General features: G+C 48.8%; 1 protein-coding gene across 1 annotated transcript in view; it reads right to left on the bottom strand.

The window, feature by feature from the left end:
- Positions 1 to 409: 409 nt before the first annotated feature.
- Positions 410 to 15108, bottom strand: part of LOC107115877 (lysine-specific demethylase 2B-like) — a 60885-nt gene continuing 46186 nt past the window's right edge. Inside the window, exons 6-8 of the mRNA XM_015417649.1 lie at positions 6600 to 6693; positions 1564 to 1717; positions 410 to 429 (exon numbers count right to left, since the gene is read on the bottom strand). Coding sequence (XP_015273135.1) covers positions 410 to 429; positions 1564 to 1717; positions 6600 to 6693 — 268 coding nt within the window. The remainder of the gene's footprint in view (positions 430 to 1563; positions 1718 to 6599; positions 6694 to 15108) is intronic.

The raw sequence follows: 15108 nt of genomic DNA, 5'->3' as shown, positions 1-15108 counted from the left end.
ACTTCCTCGGGGAGGGGGGGGGGATAACGAATAAAACAGGTTGGCTTTCTTTGGGTGTAAATGGTGAAAAGGAAACCCGAGAGAAAACAAAATTTCAAAGAAAGCAAAACCAGAGGCTTACCCAACAAACAAACAAACCAGCACTTCAAACTTCAATACAATTTCACACGGTTACACACATACATACAACTGCACAAAGGTCACCCACTGAATAGATGGCTGGGTTAGCACTTGGTTGGAAAGGGTCCCCCAGAAGCGATTATTATTACTATCCAGTTTTACAGTCCATCCTTCTTCCAAGGAGCTCTGGCCAGCATATATGGGGATAAGAAAGTGGCATGATTTACGTGGACCAGTCCAGGGGATTCCCAGGCATGCATGCTTCCTTCCCTTGTATACAGCTAGAAAATCAAAACTTGTCCACTTTTCCTGTAAACCACATTTTGGCATTTGTCCAAACCATGAACTATGGTTTACTCAGAGATCTGCATTCGGCTACCAAAGTAGCCCTGCCCAAATAAAAGCCGATATTATTCAGTTTTTATTTGGGGGTCCCAAGTAAAGGGAAGGGGTTTAAAGTTTAAACCCTTCCCCTCCCAGAGTCAGGTTGAAGCTTAAAGTTTATACCCCCTTCCCTTCTCTCTGGAGTCACACCACAGCTGCAACCTGACTCCAGGAGGGGAGGGGAGGGGGTTTAAACTTTAAACCCCCTCCTCTTCTCTCTGGAGACACACAACAGGGAGGGAAAGTGTTTAAATTTTAAATCCCTTCACTCGCTGAGTCCCCATAGGATATAATGGAGCCGAATATATTTGGGTTTCCTGAATACTAACCCGAATATCAGTACAATACCAATACTGGTATTCGGGGATATTTGGGAATAACAAGTATTTTCGGGTCCCAAACACCTGAATCCAAATAGACCTGATTTTTTTCTTGCACACCCCTATTCATTTCCTTGTTTATGGGCCAAGTTAAAACCTTTCTTATTCATAGTCATTTGTCCCAGTTAGGCTTTCTTAATTGAAGCCAAAGGAGCTGGGAGGCTTGAATCAAGAACTCAGGGTGGGATGGGATTTATCCAATGGGCTGCTTCATATCATGCCTGTTTAGGCTCAAGTGCAAAAGGGACTAAGCTCCTGTAATTGGCGAGCAGTATAAAGACTCCACATTGGCCAAACCTGATAAAAAAACATTAGGAACACCTTTCGTCTGGTCAGGCTCTCAATTCCAGCAACTGACCTCTGGAACTCTGGATTATATGTCTACTGCACTGTTATCACACCCTTCCTTCATAGAGTTCAGAGTAGCATGCATAGTTGTCCCTTCCCCATTTTATCTTCACAACAACCCGGCAATACAAGTCAGACTAACAGAGAGTCACTGGCACAAGTTTATCTATGGCAGAGGATGGATTCCAAAACCTAGCTCAATACACTGTCTGCTATATAGAACAGTGCCTTTCTGACCATACAGCTCAGGACCGGCCACCTGCGAGGCCTGGCCTAAAGTTGTGCCAAGTGAAGAAAGGGGTTTGTAAAGCAGCCACAGTTCTTGTGTTACCTGAAGGAATGAAGAAGGTGTGCCCTTGTTTCAGCTCAATTCTTTGGCATCGCTCCACCCTGTCTCCCAGAAATATATCGCTTTGTTTCCCCGAGAGAACCCACTCCTCATAGAGTTCTAGGTTCTGCAGTGTGGGAGGGATCAACCAGAAGATCTAGGAAGAAAAGACAAGGAAGGAAGGAAGTCCCTCAGAATCAAAACTGCATCAGGGCTTCAGACCACTACCCACACGGACACATGCAGCCTCCTTATACCAAATCAGACCACTGGTCCATAATCGTCAGTACTGTCAATTCAGACTGGCAGCGGCTCTCCGGGGTCTCAGGTGGAGGTCTTTCGCATCACCTACTGCCGCATCCATTTAACTGGAAATGCTGGGGATTGAACCTGGAACCTTCTGCATGCTAAGCCAGTTTGGTGTCGTGGTTAAGTGCGCGGACTCTAATCTGGGAGAACCGGGTTTGATTTCCCACTCCTCACCTTGCAGCTGCTGGATGACCTTGGGCAAGCGGTAGTTCTGGCACAGCTGTTCTTGAAAAAGAGCAGTTCCTGTCAGAGCTCTCTCAGCCCCACCTACCTCACAGGGTGTCTGTTGTGGGGAGGGGAAGGGAAAGGAGACTGTAAGCCGCTCTGCTCCTCCTCTTCTTCTTCTTCTTCTTCTTCTTCTTCTTCTTCTTCTTCTTCTTCTTCTTCTTCTTCTTCTTCTTCTTCTTCTTCTTCTTCTTCTAAGCAGGTGCTCTACCCATGAGCCATGGCCCCTCCACAGCACATGAAGCGGTCTACCTTTGGTCCATCTAAGTCAGTACTGTCTACTCAGACTGGCAATGGCTCTCCAAGGTCTCTAGTAGTGGGCTTTCACATCACCAGTAGCTAGATCCATTTAACTGGAAATGCCTGGGACCTTCTGCATGCTAAGCAGATGCTCTACCACAGAGCCACAGACCCTCCCTATCCAAGGGATGCCTGCCTGAATTTCTCCTACTGAAAAGCTGCCTCCCCAGAGCCACCAAGAGGGACTCCCTCCATATTGCACCAGCCCTTCTAGGAGGTGCTGGGATACTACTTGACTGGACAAGGAGAACAGGGCTGTCAGGCAGAGTACGGGAACGTCCTTCCACAGCATTCTGTGGCTTGGACAGGTACTGGCCCTGGCCCAGTTGACCTCTGATGGTGGGAAGCTTCTCTTAGTTGGGGTGGGTGGGAAAGTTCTCTTAGGGCTTTCCAGCGAGCTCCAGCTGGACTTCACAGTGGTGTGCAGAATGGCAGAATGCACCAAGACAAACAAGCAAAAGTATTCTCATTGGACCATGCGGCATGTGACATCGCAAAAGCAAGGTGCACACAATGAACCAACAGCACCCTGCGTCTTAGCAATAGCTCCCAACTTCCGAGGACACCCCCAAAACAAACTACTTGGGGACTAAAGCACTCACTCCCCCCACCACCACCACCCTTGCCAAGCCAGGAAATCGCCATACATGCAGCAGTGGCAAAGGACAGTCTTCACAGACTGAAAGCACACCTGTCAATCACTCGGCTCTGTGCATGAGACTAAAGACTGCCCTAGAACCTCCCCTTTTCATGCTGGAAAGTGATGGGACCACTGCCATGTCTGTCTGTCTATACAGTCGCAAAACGGATGTAAAATGTAATACGGCATCCAGCACAAGCCCTGAGAGAGAAAAAGAGGGATCCTCTTTGAATGAGTCCAAAGAACTCAGCGTTTGAAGCCAGCCAAGACTGAATGGCTAACAACAACAAGGCAGGTAGCTTCCACTGGGCCTTTGAGAGGCAGGAACCAACATGCTGAGAGCCTGTCAGGAATTGTGGGGTGATGGTAAATGACTGCAAAATCCCTCCTTCACCACCTGCACCAGATCTCCCACTCCTGACTTTGGGCTTCAGTAGAGTCATTTCCGGTTAAGAGGCTGAGCTGCAGACCGGAAGGTCGGTAGTTCGGCAGTTCGAGACCCGAGTGCTGCATGACGGAGTGAGCTCCCGTCTCTGGCCCCAGCTCCTGCCAACCTAGCAGTTTGAAAGCAATCAATTGCAAGTAGATAAAGAGGTACCGCTTCGGTGGGAAGGTAGCAGCGTTCCGTGCGCCTCAGCGTCGAGTTATGCTGGCCACATGACCACGGAAAGGTCTTCGGACAGTGCTGGCTTTTCGGCTTGGAAACGGAGATGAGCACCGCACCCTTGAGTCGGATTCGACTGACTTTCGAGCAAGGGAGACCTTTACCTCTACTAGAGTCATTTCCACCCCCACCCTTCTGTTTTCCATTCCACCCCAACTCTTTCTTCGACTGGCACTCAACTGCCCTTAGCACTCTGCACCTCTGAGAATGGTGGTCATCAGCATAGGGACCACATTTTTTAGGTGGGTCATGCCGCCCTGCCTGCTGGGGTCACAAGCCCCTATGGAGCAAACCTTTTTTGCTACCTTCTGGAAGGCGCTGTTGCTTGTGCATCTGTGTAGGAAGGGTCCCGGCCTCCTGCCTCTCTCCGCAGGCATGCTGAGAGGAACAGCAGTATGGCAAGGGGCGGTCACTCACCGGTGACCTCTTCCTTCCAAGGCACTGACCCTGGGCTTGCTCTTATCGGAGGCTCCCTTCCTGGTTCTCAGCATGCGATTCCTGTCCTTGGCTCTCTTACTCTGCTGCCTACAGCCCTGGCCTTGGCACGGGGCAAAGTCATACCTCTGGCTCCCCTACTTCCTGGGCACATGATCCTAATGTCAAATGACTTCCTGCTGCTTTTCTGCAACTGAGAGAGAGTCCCAGGTGAATAAAGCCCACTTTCCTAAAGCAGGGTCTTTTAGAGGGGTGTTTTAATTTAGGAATAAGAAAGAACATGCCATCGAGTGAAACTGACTCATGGCAACCCCTTCTGTGGGAAGTTCCAGGGATGAGATGAGCAGAGATGGTGTGCCATTGCCATCCTCCATGTGGCAAGCCCACTGGGTTAGCTCCCAAGCTCCAAGAAGCTCAGGTTAAGACAGTCTATCCAGGTGGAGGAGGAGGAGGAGGAGGAGGAGGAGGAGGAGAAGAAGAGGAGGAGGAGAAGATTGGATTTATACCGAAGAAGAAGAAGAGGAGGAGGAGATTGGATTTATACCCCGCCCTTCACTACAAACTCCTTTCCCTTCCCCTCCCCACAACAGACACCCTGTGAGGTAGGTGGGGCTGAGAGAGCTCTGACAGGAACTGCTCTTTTTCAAGGACAGCTGTGCCAGAACTATGGCTTGCCGAAGGTCATCCAGCAGCTGCAAGGGGAGGAGTGGGGAATCAATCCCGGTTCCCCCAGATTAGAGTCCACGCACTTAACCACTACACCAAACTGTCGTTGACTCGCAACCAACTCATGACAACGTCAACCATGGAGTGTTCCAGGCAAGAGACAAGCAGTGGTGGTTTGCCATTGCCTTCTTCCACGTAGTGACCCCTTTCTTCCTTGGTGATCTCTTCTCCCAGTACCGCCTGTGGCCAACCCTGCTTAGCTCCCAAGCCCTGATGAGCTCAGGCTAAACCGGGGTAGTCAGGATCCTCTGCATACCTGTCATCCTCCCTCCCTCCCTAGTATTCAAACCCAACAATCTTCTCTGCGGATTGGCCTGATGCACTGTCCTTCTAATAGGAAGTCACCAACTTTGCTGTTAGAGGAAACAGGCTGTGACTTCTGCATTGCTGGGGGGGGGGGGCGGGATTCCCACACCCCAATCTTACCCTCTAGGATTCTACACGCTCCCACCACCTTGAGGAGAGGCCAGTTCCTGTGTCTCTTTCTGGTTTCCCCCCCCTCCTTCAACTGACTCAACTGCTCTCAACATTCCAAGGGCAATGAGCATGCCCAGTCCTTAGTAGGCTGTTGTCTGTTCCTGAGTCTTCTTTAATTTACAAAGCCGTCTTTTCTTGCATACCTGGAAAGTCACCCAAGTATGTCGGAACCCCACACTTATTTGTTGACATTTTTGCCTTTGCTGCTCTCTTGACTGGCTTGAGCCACCAACTTTTATCAATGGAAAATCTATATACTAATAGCGAAGGCGCCCCCTGCGTGTGGAAATCTAAATCTGCACATTGGGGGCACCTGGGGGGCAGGGAGATTTTCCTGCACACTTGGGGCAGTCCCCAGGTGTGCACAAAAATCTAAAAAGGTGAAAAAAATATTGGGGGGATATTTAAATCCCCCCCAAAGTAAAAGAGCCTTCCCTGCGCATGCGCAGGGAACGCTCTGAGAACTGCCTCGCCGCCGCCACAGCGGACGGGAGAAGGCTTGCCGGGTCGGCCTCACCGCCACTGCTGCTGCGGAGGGAGGGAGGGAGGGGGAAGCTTGGTGGGCCAGCTGGCCTCACCGCCGCCGCTGCTGCTGGGGAGAGAGGAAGAGGAGAAGGTTGGCGGGCCGGCCGGCCTTGCCGCCGCTGCTGGGGAGGGAGGAGCTGGGGGGGGGGGATCGGTGAGGCCCGACGGCTGCAAGCCGCTCGGGCCTCGCCCCCTGAGCCTCATCTCTAATGATCAGTTTGTTAATCTGTTTGTATTGTTGAGTTTTTGTTTAATGGATCTGTAATGTTAGTGTTCCTGGTTAGGACTTGGATGGGAGACCACCAAGGAAGTCCCGGGTTACTATGCAGAGGCAGGTGATAGAAAAGCACCTCTGCTCTTCTCCTGGCCTTGAAAACCCTACAGGGTCTCCATAAATTGGCTGTGACTTGACAGCACTTTCCCACCAGTATTGGTGTATTTTTATGCTAGAGGTTCTAGTGACATGAGCGGTTTTGAGGAAGCTGAGAGGGCTAAAACACAGGATCTGTTAAAAAGAAAAAGGGAATAGAATACTGAAACATGTTTGCTTAACAAAACATCCTTCCGACTGCATCGTTTTTTACACACCAAGCTGATTTCTGAAGATTCGGAGCATAAGCAATTACAAAGTTTTGTTTTTTAAATCAGGGATGAAAATTGCAGAAACTCTCAGGCAGCAAATGAACACCTCTCTGCCTCCTTCCTGTTCCCCCCCAACAAAGCGTCAAGTCCACTTACCTTCCCTCCTCGAAAAACATGATACCAAACTGAAGTGCCCCCGAAATCAATGTGAAAATCCGTGAAGCACCCTTTCACGCTCATCAGGCAGTACCTGCAAAAAAGCACACAGATTTCTCTTTTTTAAAAAAACAAAACAGCCCACAGGAATTGAACGCGACTTCCTCACGTATCTGCAAAATCACAGCTTACTTGTTAATTTTTACCTTTCACTGCCTTTGTAAAAGATTCTGAACAACATATCTGAGTAATCCTCTGGCTGGGCTCAAAACGAAAACAACGCTAGAATTTTTCGACGGGGGGGGGGAAATTCGCCCCTCGGGAGGGAAAATTCCGGGCTTCTGATTTAGGGCATTAGGATAGAAATCACACCGATCCACAGTCACACAGTCAAAACTGTTCTCTACATGCACCTCCCATCGCTTCATGTTCCTCCCAACACAAACCCAGCAAAGGTTCGCAAGGAAGACCAGAGAGAGAGAGAGAGAGAGAGAGAGAGAGAGAGAGAGAGAGAGAGAGCGAGAGAGAGAGAGCGAGAGAGAGAGAGCGAGAGCGAGAGCCAGCGGCTTTGCTTCAAGTTCTTTACAAATGGTGTCAGAGAACAAAGTTTCAAACCGTTCAGTTTGAACCTAAAACCCCCCGCGGTGGATACCCAAGCACTACGAGTGCCGCTGTGGTGGGGGATGGCAGAGAGACAGAGAGAGAGGCTTATTAGGGCAATTAGCTGCACTTGGTGCTCCCACCAATTTTTGTGCTTTTTTTTTAAAGGTTACACGCTTCCTGGAATGATGGAAAGAATCCATGGGCGGAATGGCGAAGTACCAAAGCCCACTCTCCGGGAGCGTTCTTTGCAAGAGTTTGAGAGCTGTCGCAGGGCTCTTGATCCTCTCGCCTCCATCCGTATCTAATGGCTGAACGATCGACTCTGTTCTCACGCTCACCACGGGCACCTTCGCAAAAGGAAGGGGGATGCATACCACTTCACCCACTAACCTCTTCCCCTCGTTCAGGTTTGGAAACATCCCTGTTTTCTGCGCTCCTCTCAGCCTTCCCCGCAGAGCTGAGGACGACGTACCGGGAAAGAGGCGCCCCCTTCTCTCGCCTCCCAAAAAGGCTCCAACCTTTTTTCTTCATTGCATTTCAGGTACTGGGTCTCAGCAGTATGCAGACGGCATGCAAAAGTCCCCCTAGACGATAGGCTAGGACGGACCTTACCATGTGCCTCGGGAAGGCTAGCAAATCAGAAAGTCTTTGGATACATAAGAGCCTGCTGCCTAGCAACCCCATCCAGGGCCGGGAGTTGACAGAGTGATACGCAATGCTGTCATGAAGACGGTAAATTTGCAGGCTTTGGGGAGGGGGGTACGGAACCCACCCTCCTTGCGCCTCTGCCTGGCAAATAAAGAGCTTTCCCATGCGCAATTACAAGCCTCGCCTGTTTTCCTGCTCTAGGATTTCAGCGGCACTTTGAAGACAGAGTGGAGATTTATTTTTCTCCACCCTGAGGGTATTTCAGATGCTTTTTTTAAAATTGAGGATGAAAAAGAAAATCACAGACAGTCTAAGAAGCTATGAGACTTTCAGGCCACAGTTTAGAAACAAACCAGGCATGTGTAAGACCTGCCGAAAACCTAAACAAGAGCAATTCACCATTTGATTGTGACCTCTACGTCCTGCTTTCAAAATATGAGTCCTTTCACTCCTCCGCGCTTTCTAAATCATCTGTTCCCGTTGCCCATTATTATTTTTAATGTCTAAACGAGACGGAACTACAGAGTTTATCAAAGGCAGCCTGCAACTAACCGATACGTAAACTAACTTTTAATCGCGGATCACAAGGAAAGGTTCGATTTAAAACAAGCGGTCAGTGACTAATAACTGCTACCAGATGCTTCAAAAGTTTTCTTAGAATTCAGATACTTGTGGTAGTTATTCTTTTCAACTGCCACCAAGAGAACACGGGGGGGAGGGGAATCCACAAAGAAGTCCATCTTAGAATTCTAGACTGTCACTCAAATGCTAAAAATGACTGCTTAAATCTCTTGTAGTCTGTTCATCTGTTATGGCCGGTGCCTTATCCTGATTCAAACACCGCTGTTGCTCTTAGGCCAGTGCTGCCGGCCTTGACTGACACCCCAAGGTCATCTTTACCATCTTTGCCAGGTCCTTTAACCGAAGATGCCAGGGACCAAACCTGAGGCCTTCTGCCCGCAAGTTATGCATTCTACTGCTGAGCTGCCGGCTCTCCAGTTAGTTTGCACGTTCGCACAAACCGCAACGCAACAATCTCATTCTGAGACAAGCTCCAACGCATTTGAAACCAAGGAAAAACAGATCAATTGAGACGCGCAAACTTTCCTGCTTTAACAAGGCAATTTCGATTAAACCCCCCACAGAAACCAAACATCCGTTCCTAAGAATGGTTGGGGTTCCCCCCCCCCCCAAATGGAGGGATTACTTCGAGATCTTTAGAAGCCTCCTGTTGTTCTCTTTCTCCCAGCCAACTCTAACCAAGTGCAAAAAGCTCATTCTGTCCGTAAATTTCCCCTGCGAACGTAACAGAGGCTGCTCCTCCGCTCAACACCAGCAGCCGATGAACGGGCTGGGGATCTGAAAAGCTCGCATCCGCCATGCAGTCTCTGGCGAAATGCCTTTGCGTTGACCTCTACAGCTTCCTCTCCACATAACGCTGCAGTCACATGGCCGCTCAGCACGCTGCTTCCATGCCACGGCTAATCTTACACCCCAGTCCAAGCTCAGCAAGCCGTTCCTCGTTGCCAAACCGACACTTCTTTTGCTTGGGGGAAGAAGGTCCAACTTTTCAAAAAGCTTTGTTTGCATCCAGAAATATTCAAGTGTCCATTTTGGGGGGGAAAGAATGTCGCCATCTCTTCCCTCTCCCAGTGGTGCTCTCTTTGCTTGGAGGAGGGGGGGGGGAATACCCTGGATACAAAGATGTTAAAGAATGTACAGTCCTATGTGCCTGAGAAGACGAAAGGGGGAGGGAGGACAAAAAAAGGGAACTTTGCGCTCCCTAAACTCCTGACGCTTGCAAAAAAACCCACCCTTGCTTTCACAAGCCACAGCCGTTGTGCAGCTCTTGAAAACTCAACTTTTCCAATTCCACACACATCCCTTGCTCAGATTTTTTTAAATTAAGAGGACATTTAACAATATGTTTTCTGAGGCTCACCTTTCCTCCCTATGTATTTATTTTATTATTTGAAACATTTATTAGACAACTTTTCCCCTTGGGGAATTCAAGGCAGTTTACGGTATAACAATGAATTAAGAAAGACATGAAGAACAACGTGAATAAAATAAGAATTTTAAACATACAGAAAAGGTCACAATTTATCTTTAAAAACTCCAATTAGTACTTGCCAATAAATAAGAACTAAATTAGTGCGGTTTTAAATAGAACAGTCCTAAATAAACTCTAGAAAGTTCAACTTGTGAACTGAAAACCCATTCAATGGCTGCTCCCTTTTTGAATCTTTTTTTCAGAATATGTCAAAGCCAATTTGATAGGTGCCAAAGCTGTTTAAAAAAACAAAAAAAACCTCCTCTCTCTTTCTCATTCTCTCACACATACAGTAATGGTACCAGGAATTTTCTACACTGCCATTTAGTTGATGCTGAACATGTGTGGCACTGATTTCAGAGGATTCAGCCTGCACTTATGCCAGCTCCTCTAATTGCTGCCAAATTAGAAGCAAAGTTGGCGTTTGCATACGCTCTCGTACATACTGTAGAGCCAAAAAAGGCTCTCCCAATGCTGCGTGGGTGTTATTTTCTTCCTGCGTCGTCCCTGTGGATGCGTGGGCAGAGGTTTCCTCAACTGACACTGCCTAAGATTGTCCTTTAGCATTTTTTTTAAAAATCTCCTGGAGAGATGCTCTGCACATTTCCTCCCACTGTGCAGAAAATTCACAGTTGCATTCATACACACTACAGATTTATGCACAACTACGTAAGGCACAGTTAAGGAAATCCAGAACAATGTGGAAAATAGGTTCACTAGGACACCGAATGACCTTTATACCAGTGAAAGTAAAATTAGAGCCGGAAAGGCGAGGACAGGCGACCCCAGACCACAAATTTTGTCAAAATAGGAGATAAAGATAGGATTTCTATTTCCTACCATAGGACTCCATATTGAATGTCACGTTTCAGTGTCAAAATCTGCCCTTCTTCGAAGCAATACATTCTGGACTGCAGAAATCCAGATTTCAGACATCCTGTCTCCACACTTCCCAGTTATTTTCAGAACAGACTCTGCAGGTCTGCGAAAGCCGAAATCAGCTTCCGCTACCAAAAACACAACACAGATTCAAAAAGATGTTCAGATCCCCAAGGATATGCCATGATCACAGACACAGATGTATAAAAGGAATGAAAAAATTCAGCCCATGTGACTACGGACTTTACAAAATCAAACACCACACTGAAGAATAAATCACATGACATAAACCCAAAAGAAAAATCCCAAAACTGATAGTATTACACGTGGGAGGCCGTTCTGGGAGACTCGGTGGCAAATTTGGGTTTCCCTCTGCATCATGCATGAAATGGCCATGAAATATAGCCTGTTGCTCAGTAACGTTATATATTTCTGAATAATGAACACGAAAAATTCCTTGTCTCAGTAAGGAAGATGGACCATAAAGTAAATAAATGAAAATAAACTCTTTCAGTTGTGTTTTCCCCATGGGAAGAGGGTTGTGTGGCTTCCCTGTTGCTGCAGCGGCTACCAATGCAGCGCAGCGCCCATGGGGACTACCACATGGCAGGTTTCCCCACAGTTATCTTGCCCAAATCCAGTGGCAGTGACCATTTCCCCCACCCCACACACCAGGGCTATTTTAATATTAAAAATGAAACAAAACCAGAAAAAAAAGCTATTGAATATCATTACAATGATCTGTGTCTCCGGTCCTCTCAGCTCCCAGCTTTCGTGTAAAAATAATACAAGCCTCTAAGCTGACATTGCAGACATGTGCTTTCCGAAAACAAAAGGGGCTAGAGATTTGCTTTTTTAAATTAAAGCTGAGAGACCGATACACAGATTATGAGAACGTTCAGAAGCAGCAGCAGCTAGTACAGAATGCTGCAGCTAGACTGCTGGTTGGGACCAGCTATCAGGAGCATGTGACCCCAAGACTACAGCAATTACACTGGTTACTGATCCAAACCTGAGTCCCAAGGTTTTGACCTTTAAAAATTTTGACCTTTAATGCCCTATATGGCCTGGGAACTGGGTATCTGAAGGATCACTTTCTCCCATATGTTCTTGCTAGGGTTGCCAAGTGACTTATGGTTAAAAGCGGGGGAGAGCTGGTCCCTGGCTGGGACATTCGTGCGCGCGTTACGATGATGTCACCCAGAAGCGACGTCATCATGTCAGGCACGACGCCGGCTGACGCTCTAGCAATCAGCCTGGAAACTCTATGGTACCTTAGAGTTTTCAGGCTGATTGCTAGAGCGTCAACTGGCGACGTGCCCAACGATGACATCACCTCCATGTGACGTCATTGCGCCGGGCATGTCGGGGGCGGGGTTCTCCCACCAGCCTTTTCCGGACCGGCAGATTGGGGACCCTTTGAGCGGGGGAACCTCCGCCCTCCCGGGGGACCTGGCATCCCTAGTTCTTGCCCAGGAATGAAGATCACAGGGAGAGGTCCTCCTGACTGTCCTACCAATCAAAGAAGCTTGTCTGGTGGGCACATGAGAGAGGGCCTTTTCGGTGGCAGCCCCACGATTATGGAATAAATTGTGCATGGAGGTGCACCTGGCCCCCTCACTTTTGATCTTTAGGAGGCAGCTGAAAGCGGTTTTATTTAGGACCCCACTGGATTAGTTTATTAGCAGTCCTAAGGTGTGATTTTAAGTTTTGTTTTTAACGGATTTTATTATTGTACTTTATGTATTTTATTTATATCGTGTAAGCTGTCTTGAGCTCCATATGGATGAAACGCAGCTAATCAATGTTGGAAATAAACAAACACAAGTGGGGACCCGCGATACTCGCGGGGGGGTGAATCCCTCTGCCCATTACTACTGATTTCCCCACTTGTCCCTCCTCACACTCAGGGGCACTTGGCACAACTCCATGCCCCTCCCAAGTATTGAGACCAGTGTCCTCCACCACAGCCAGTCCCAATGCAGCTGCCAGCCTCCTCCTCTGCTGTGGTGGGGCATGGTGTAACTGCCAGCCTCCTCTGCCACCATGGCTGTACTCAGCGTGGCTGAAAGCCGCCTCCCTCCTCCTCCTCCTCCTCCTCCTCCTCCACAGCTTCCAAACTCCACCACCAGGTTGGGCGGAAGCGGCTCCTTCTGAGCTCAGCGGGCTACACAGCCAAGGCCGCCGGGCCCAGTGAGGCTACACTGCCATCGCTGAACCCAGCCAACCACACAGAGAATGCTAACTTTCTCTTGTGGGGGGTTAAACCCCCCCCCCCCCCCGTGTAGTTTTGTTTTTTTAATTTTCAAATTTTTCTGCAAACTCAAAGTTTGCTGGAAAATGTGTTTCGCCTCTGTGCATCCCTGCTCCGCAGGTTTACCTATCCGCAGATGGGAGGCCGCACGTGGCTAACACGCAGGGCTCTTTTTGTAGAAAAAGCCCAGCAGGAACTTATTAGCATAATAGGCCACACCCAACAGCGGGAACTTATTAGCATATTGGGCCACATCCCTGACAGCACAGCTCATTAGCACATTAGGCCACACCCCCATGTTGCCAGGAGTGTGGTTATCCAGCCACACCCACCTTTTGCTTCTTATTCTGTTTACCTTGTTTGTTGTCAAAACCCAGGGCTTTTTTTGTAGCAGGAACTCCTTTGCATGTTAGGCCACACACCCCTCATGTAGCCAATCCTAATGAGTTTTTGCTGTTGGGTGTGGCCTATTATGCTAATGAGGTTCCTGCTGGGCGTGGCCAACTCGGGAGCCAGCCGGAACTCCGTTCCTGTGCGTTCCTGCCCAAAAACAGCCCTGGCTAACAGTATATAGATTATAACAATATAATGATGTTCAATTCCTGATTAAAGGCAACAAAGCCTCCCAGGGGTAGGGGGGAAGAAATGGCCATTGTGGGGGAAAGGGCAAGGAAAATGGCTGCCATACGAGTAAACGAAAGGTAAAGGTTTCCCTTGCTCAGAAGCCAGTCGAATCCGCCTCTAGGGGGCAGTGCTCATTTCCATTTCCAAGCCGAAGAGCCAGCGCTGTCCAAAGATGTTTCCGTGGTCATGTGGCCAGCATGACTAGACGCCGAGGCGAACGGGACGCTGTTATCTTCCCACCAAAGCGGTACCTATTTATCTACTTGCGATTTCTTGCTTTCGAACTGCTAGGTTGGCAGGAGCTGGGGCCAGAGACGGGAGTTCACTCAGTCACGTGGCACTCGGTCTGCAGCTCAGCACCTTAACCTCTAAGACACGAAAATATGAATTTTCTCCTTCACACAGCAGCCATCCAGGCTATACTGTGATGTTTCCCAAACCATTGTAGCAGAGCAGGTTTGGAAAAGATTGGAGAAAAGCCAGGAGGTGCATGAATGCACACAATACTGTGGAGAAGCAGGAGGGGGGGAAAAACACTTCCCAACGGCACTGAACCCCAGGACAAATAACCTGTGTAGAAACTACTAGTATTAACTGTTGTGAGATCGCTGGATTCTGTGCTGGTCAGGGGAAAGTACCATGGAGTCACAATGCAAAAACTACAGTAAGTTTAGAAGACTGGCCCCACTTCAAAAAGTTGAGAACTACTGATCTAGGAGGAAATTTTCTCCTTCGTCTCGCAGCACGACACAAAAGACAGCACGGGCTGCGGAGAGCCAAGTTCAGATTTCACACAACTATTTAATTACTCTATGGAATGCATTTCTACAGCCAGGCCAATGGCTTCTGATGAACTGCACAAATAGGTTTTTGCTCCATGGTCTCATGCACAGATGCCACACATAACTTTCCACCAGGGTAAGTGTTTGAGAAACAAAGTAAGGTTGCCAGCCTTCAGGTGGGGCCTGGAGATCTCCCAGAATCACAACTGTTCTCCAGACAACAGAAATCATGGATCAAACGGCTGCTTCAGAGAGTGGACTCAATGGCATTATACTCCTTCCATGGGAGCACAGCCATCAGGGGGCAGAGGGGGGCAGTGCCCCCTATCGAATCTTTGCCGCTGCCCCCACTGCTGCCTCCCTCCTCCCTTCCAGGAAAGTACATTGCCTTTTTAAATCCGCGCCAGCCCTTATCATCCTTCCTTCCTCCTCCCGTTGGCAGGGGGGAGGGAGGGAGGAAGGAAAGATTACAAGAGCCAGCGTGGATCAAAAAGCCAGGTAGCAGTGCACGCCCCAGGATCCCTCCTCCACTCCAGGTAAATACCTGGCCTTGTGGGGCCAGCACACCTCATTGCAGCATAAGCTGTCCCTCCCCGGTCACATGATCACACAGGCGCAGTGGGTAAATAGCCACTACTCTCCCTCCCCCCCACCCCCTCTCCTCCC

The sequence above is a fragment of the Gekko japonicus genome, unplaced genomic scaffold, assembly GCF_001447785.1.
Source record: "Gekko japonicus isolate JY-2015 unplaced genomic scaffold, Gekko_japonicus_V1.1 scaffold64, whole genome shotgun sequence".
Taxonomy (NCBI): Eukaryota; Metazoa; Chordata; class Lepidosauria; order Squamata; family Gekkonidae; genus Gekko; species Gekko japonicus.
Note: the sequence above shows the minus strand (reverse complement) of the source record. Positions and strands in the feature narration are given on the sequence as shown.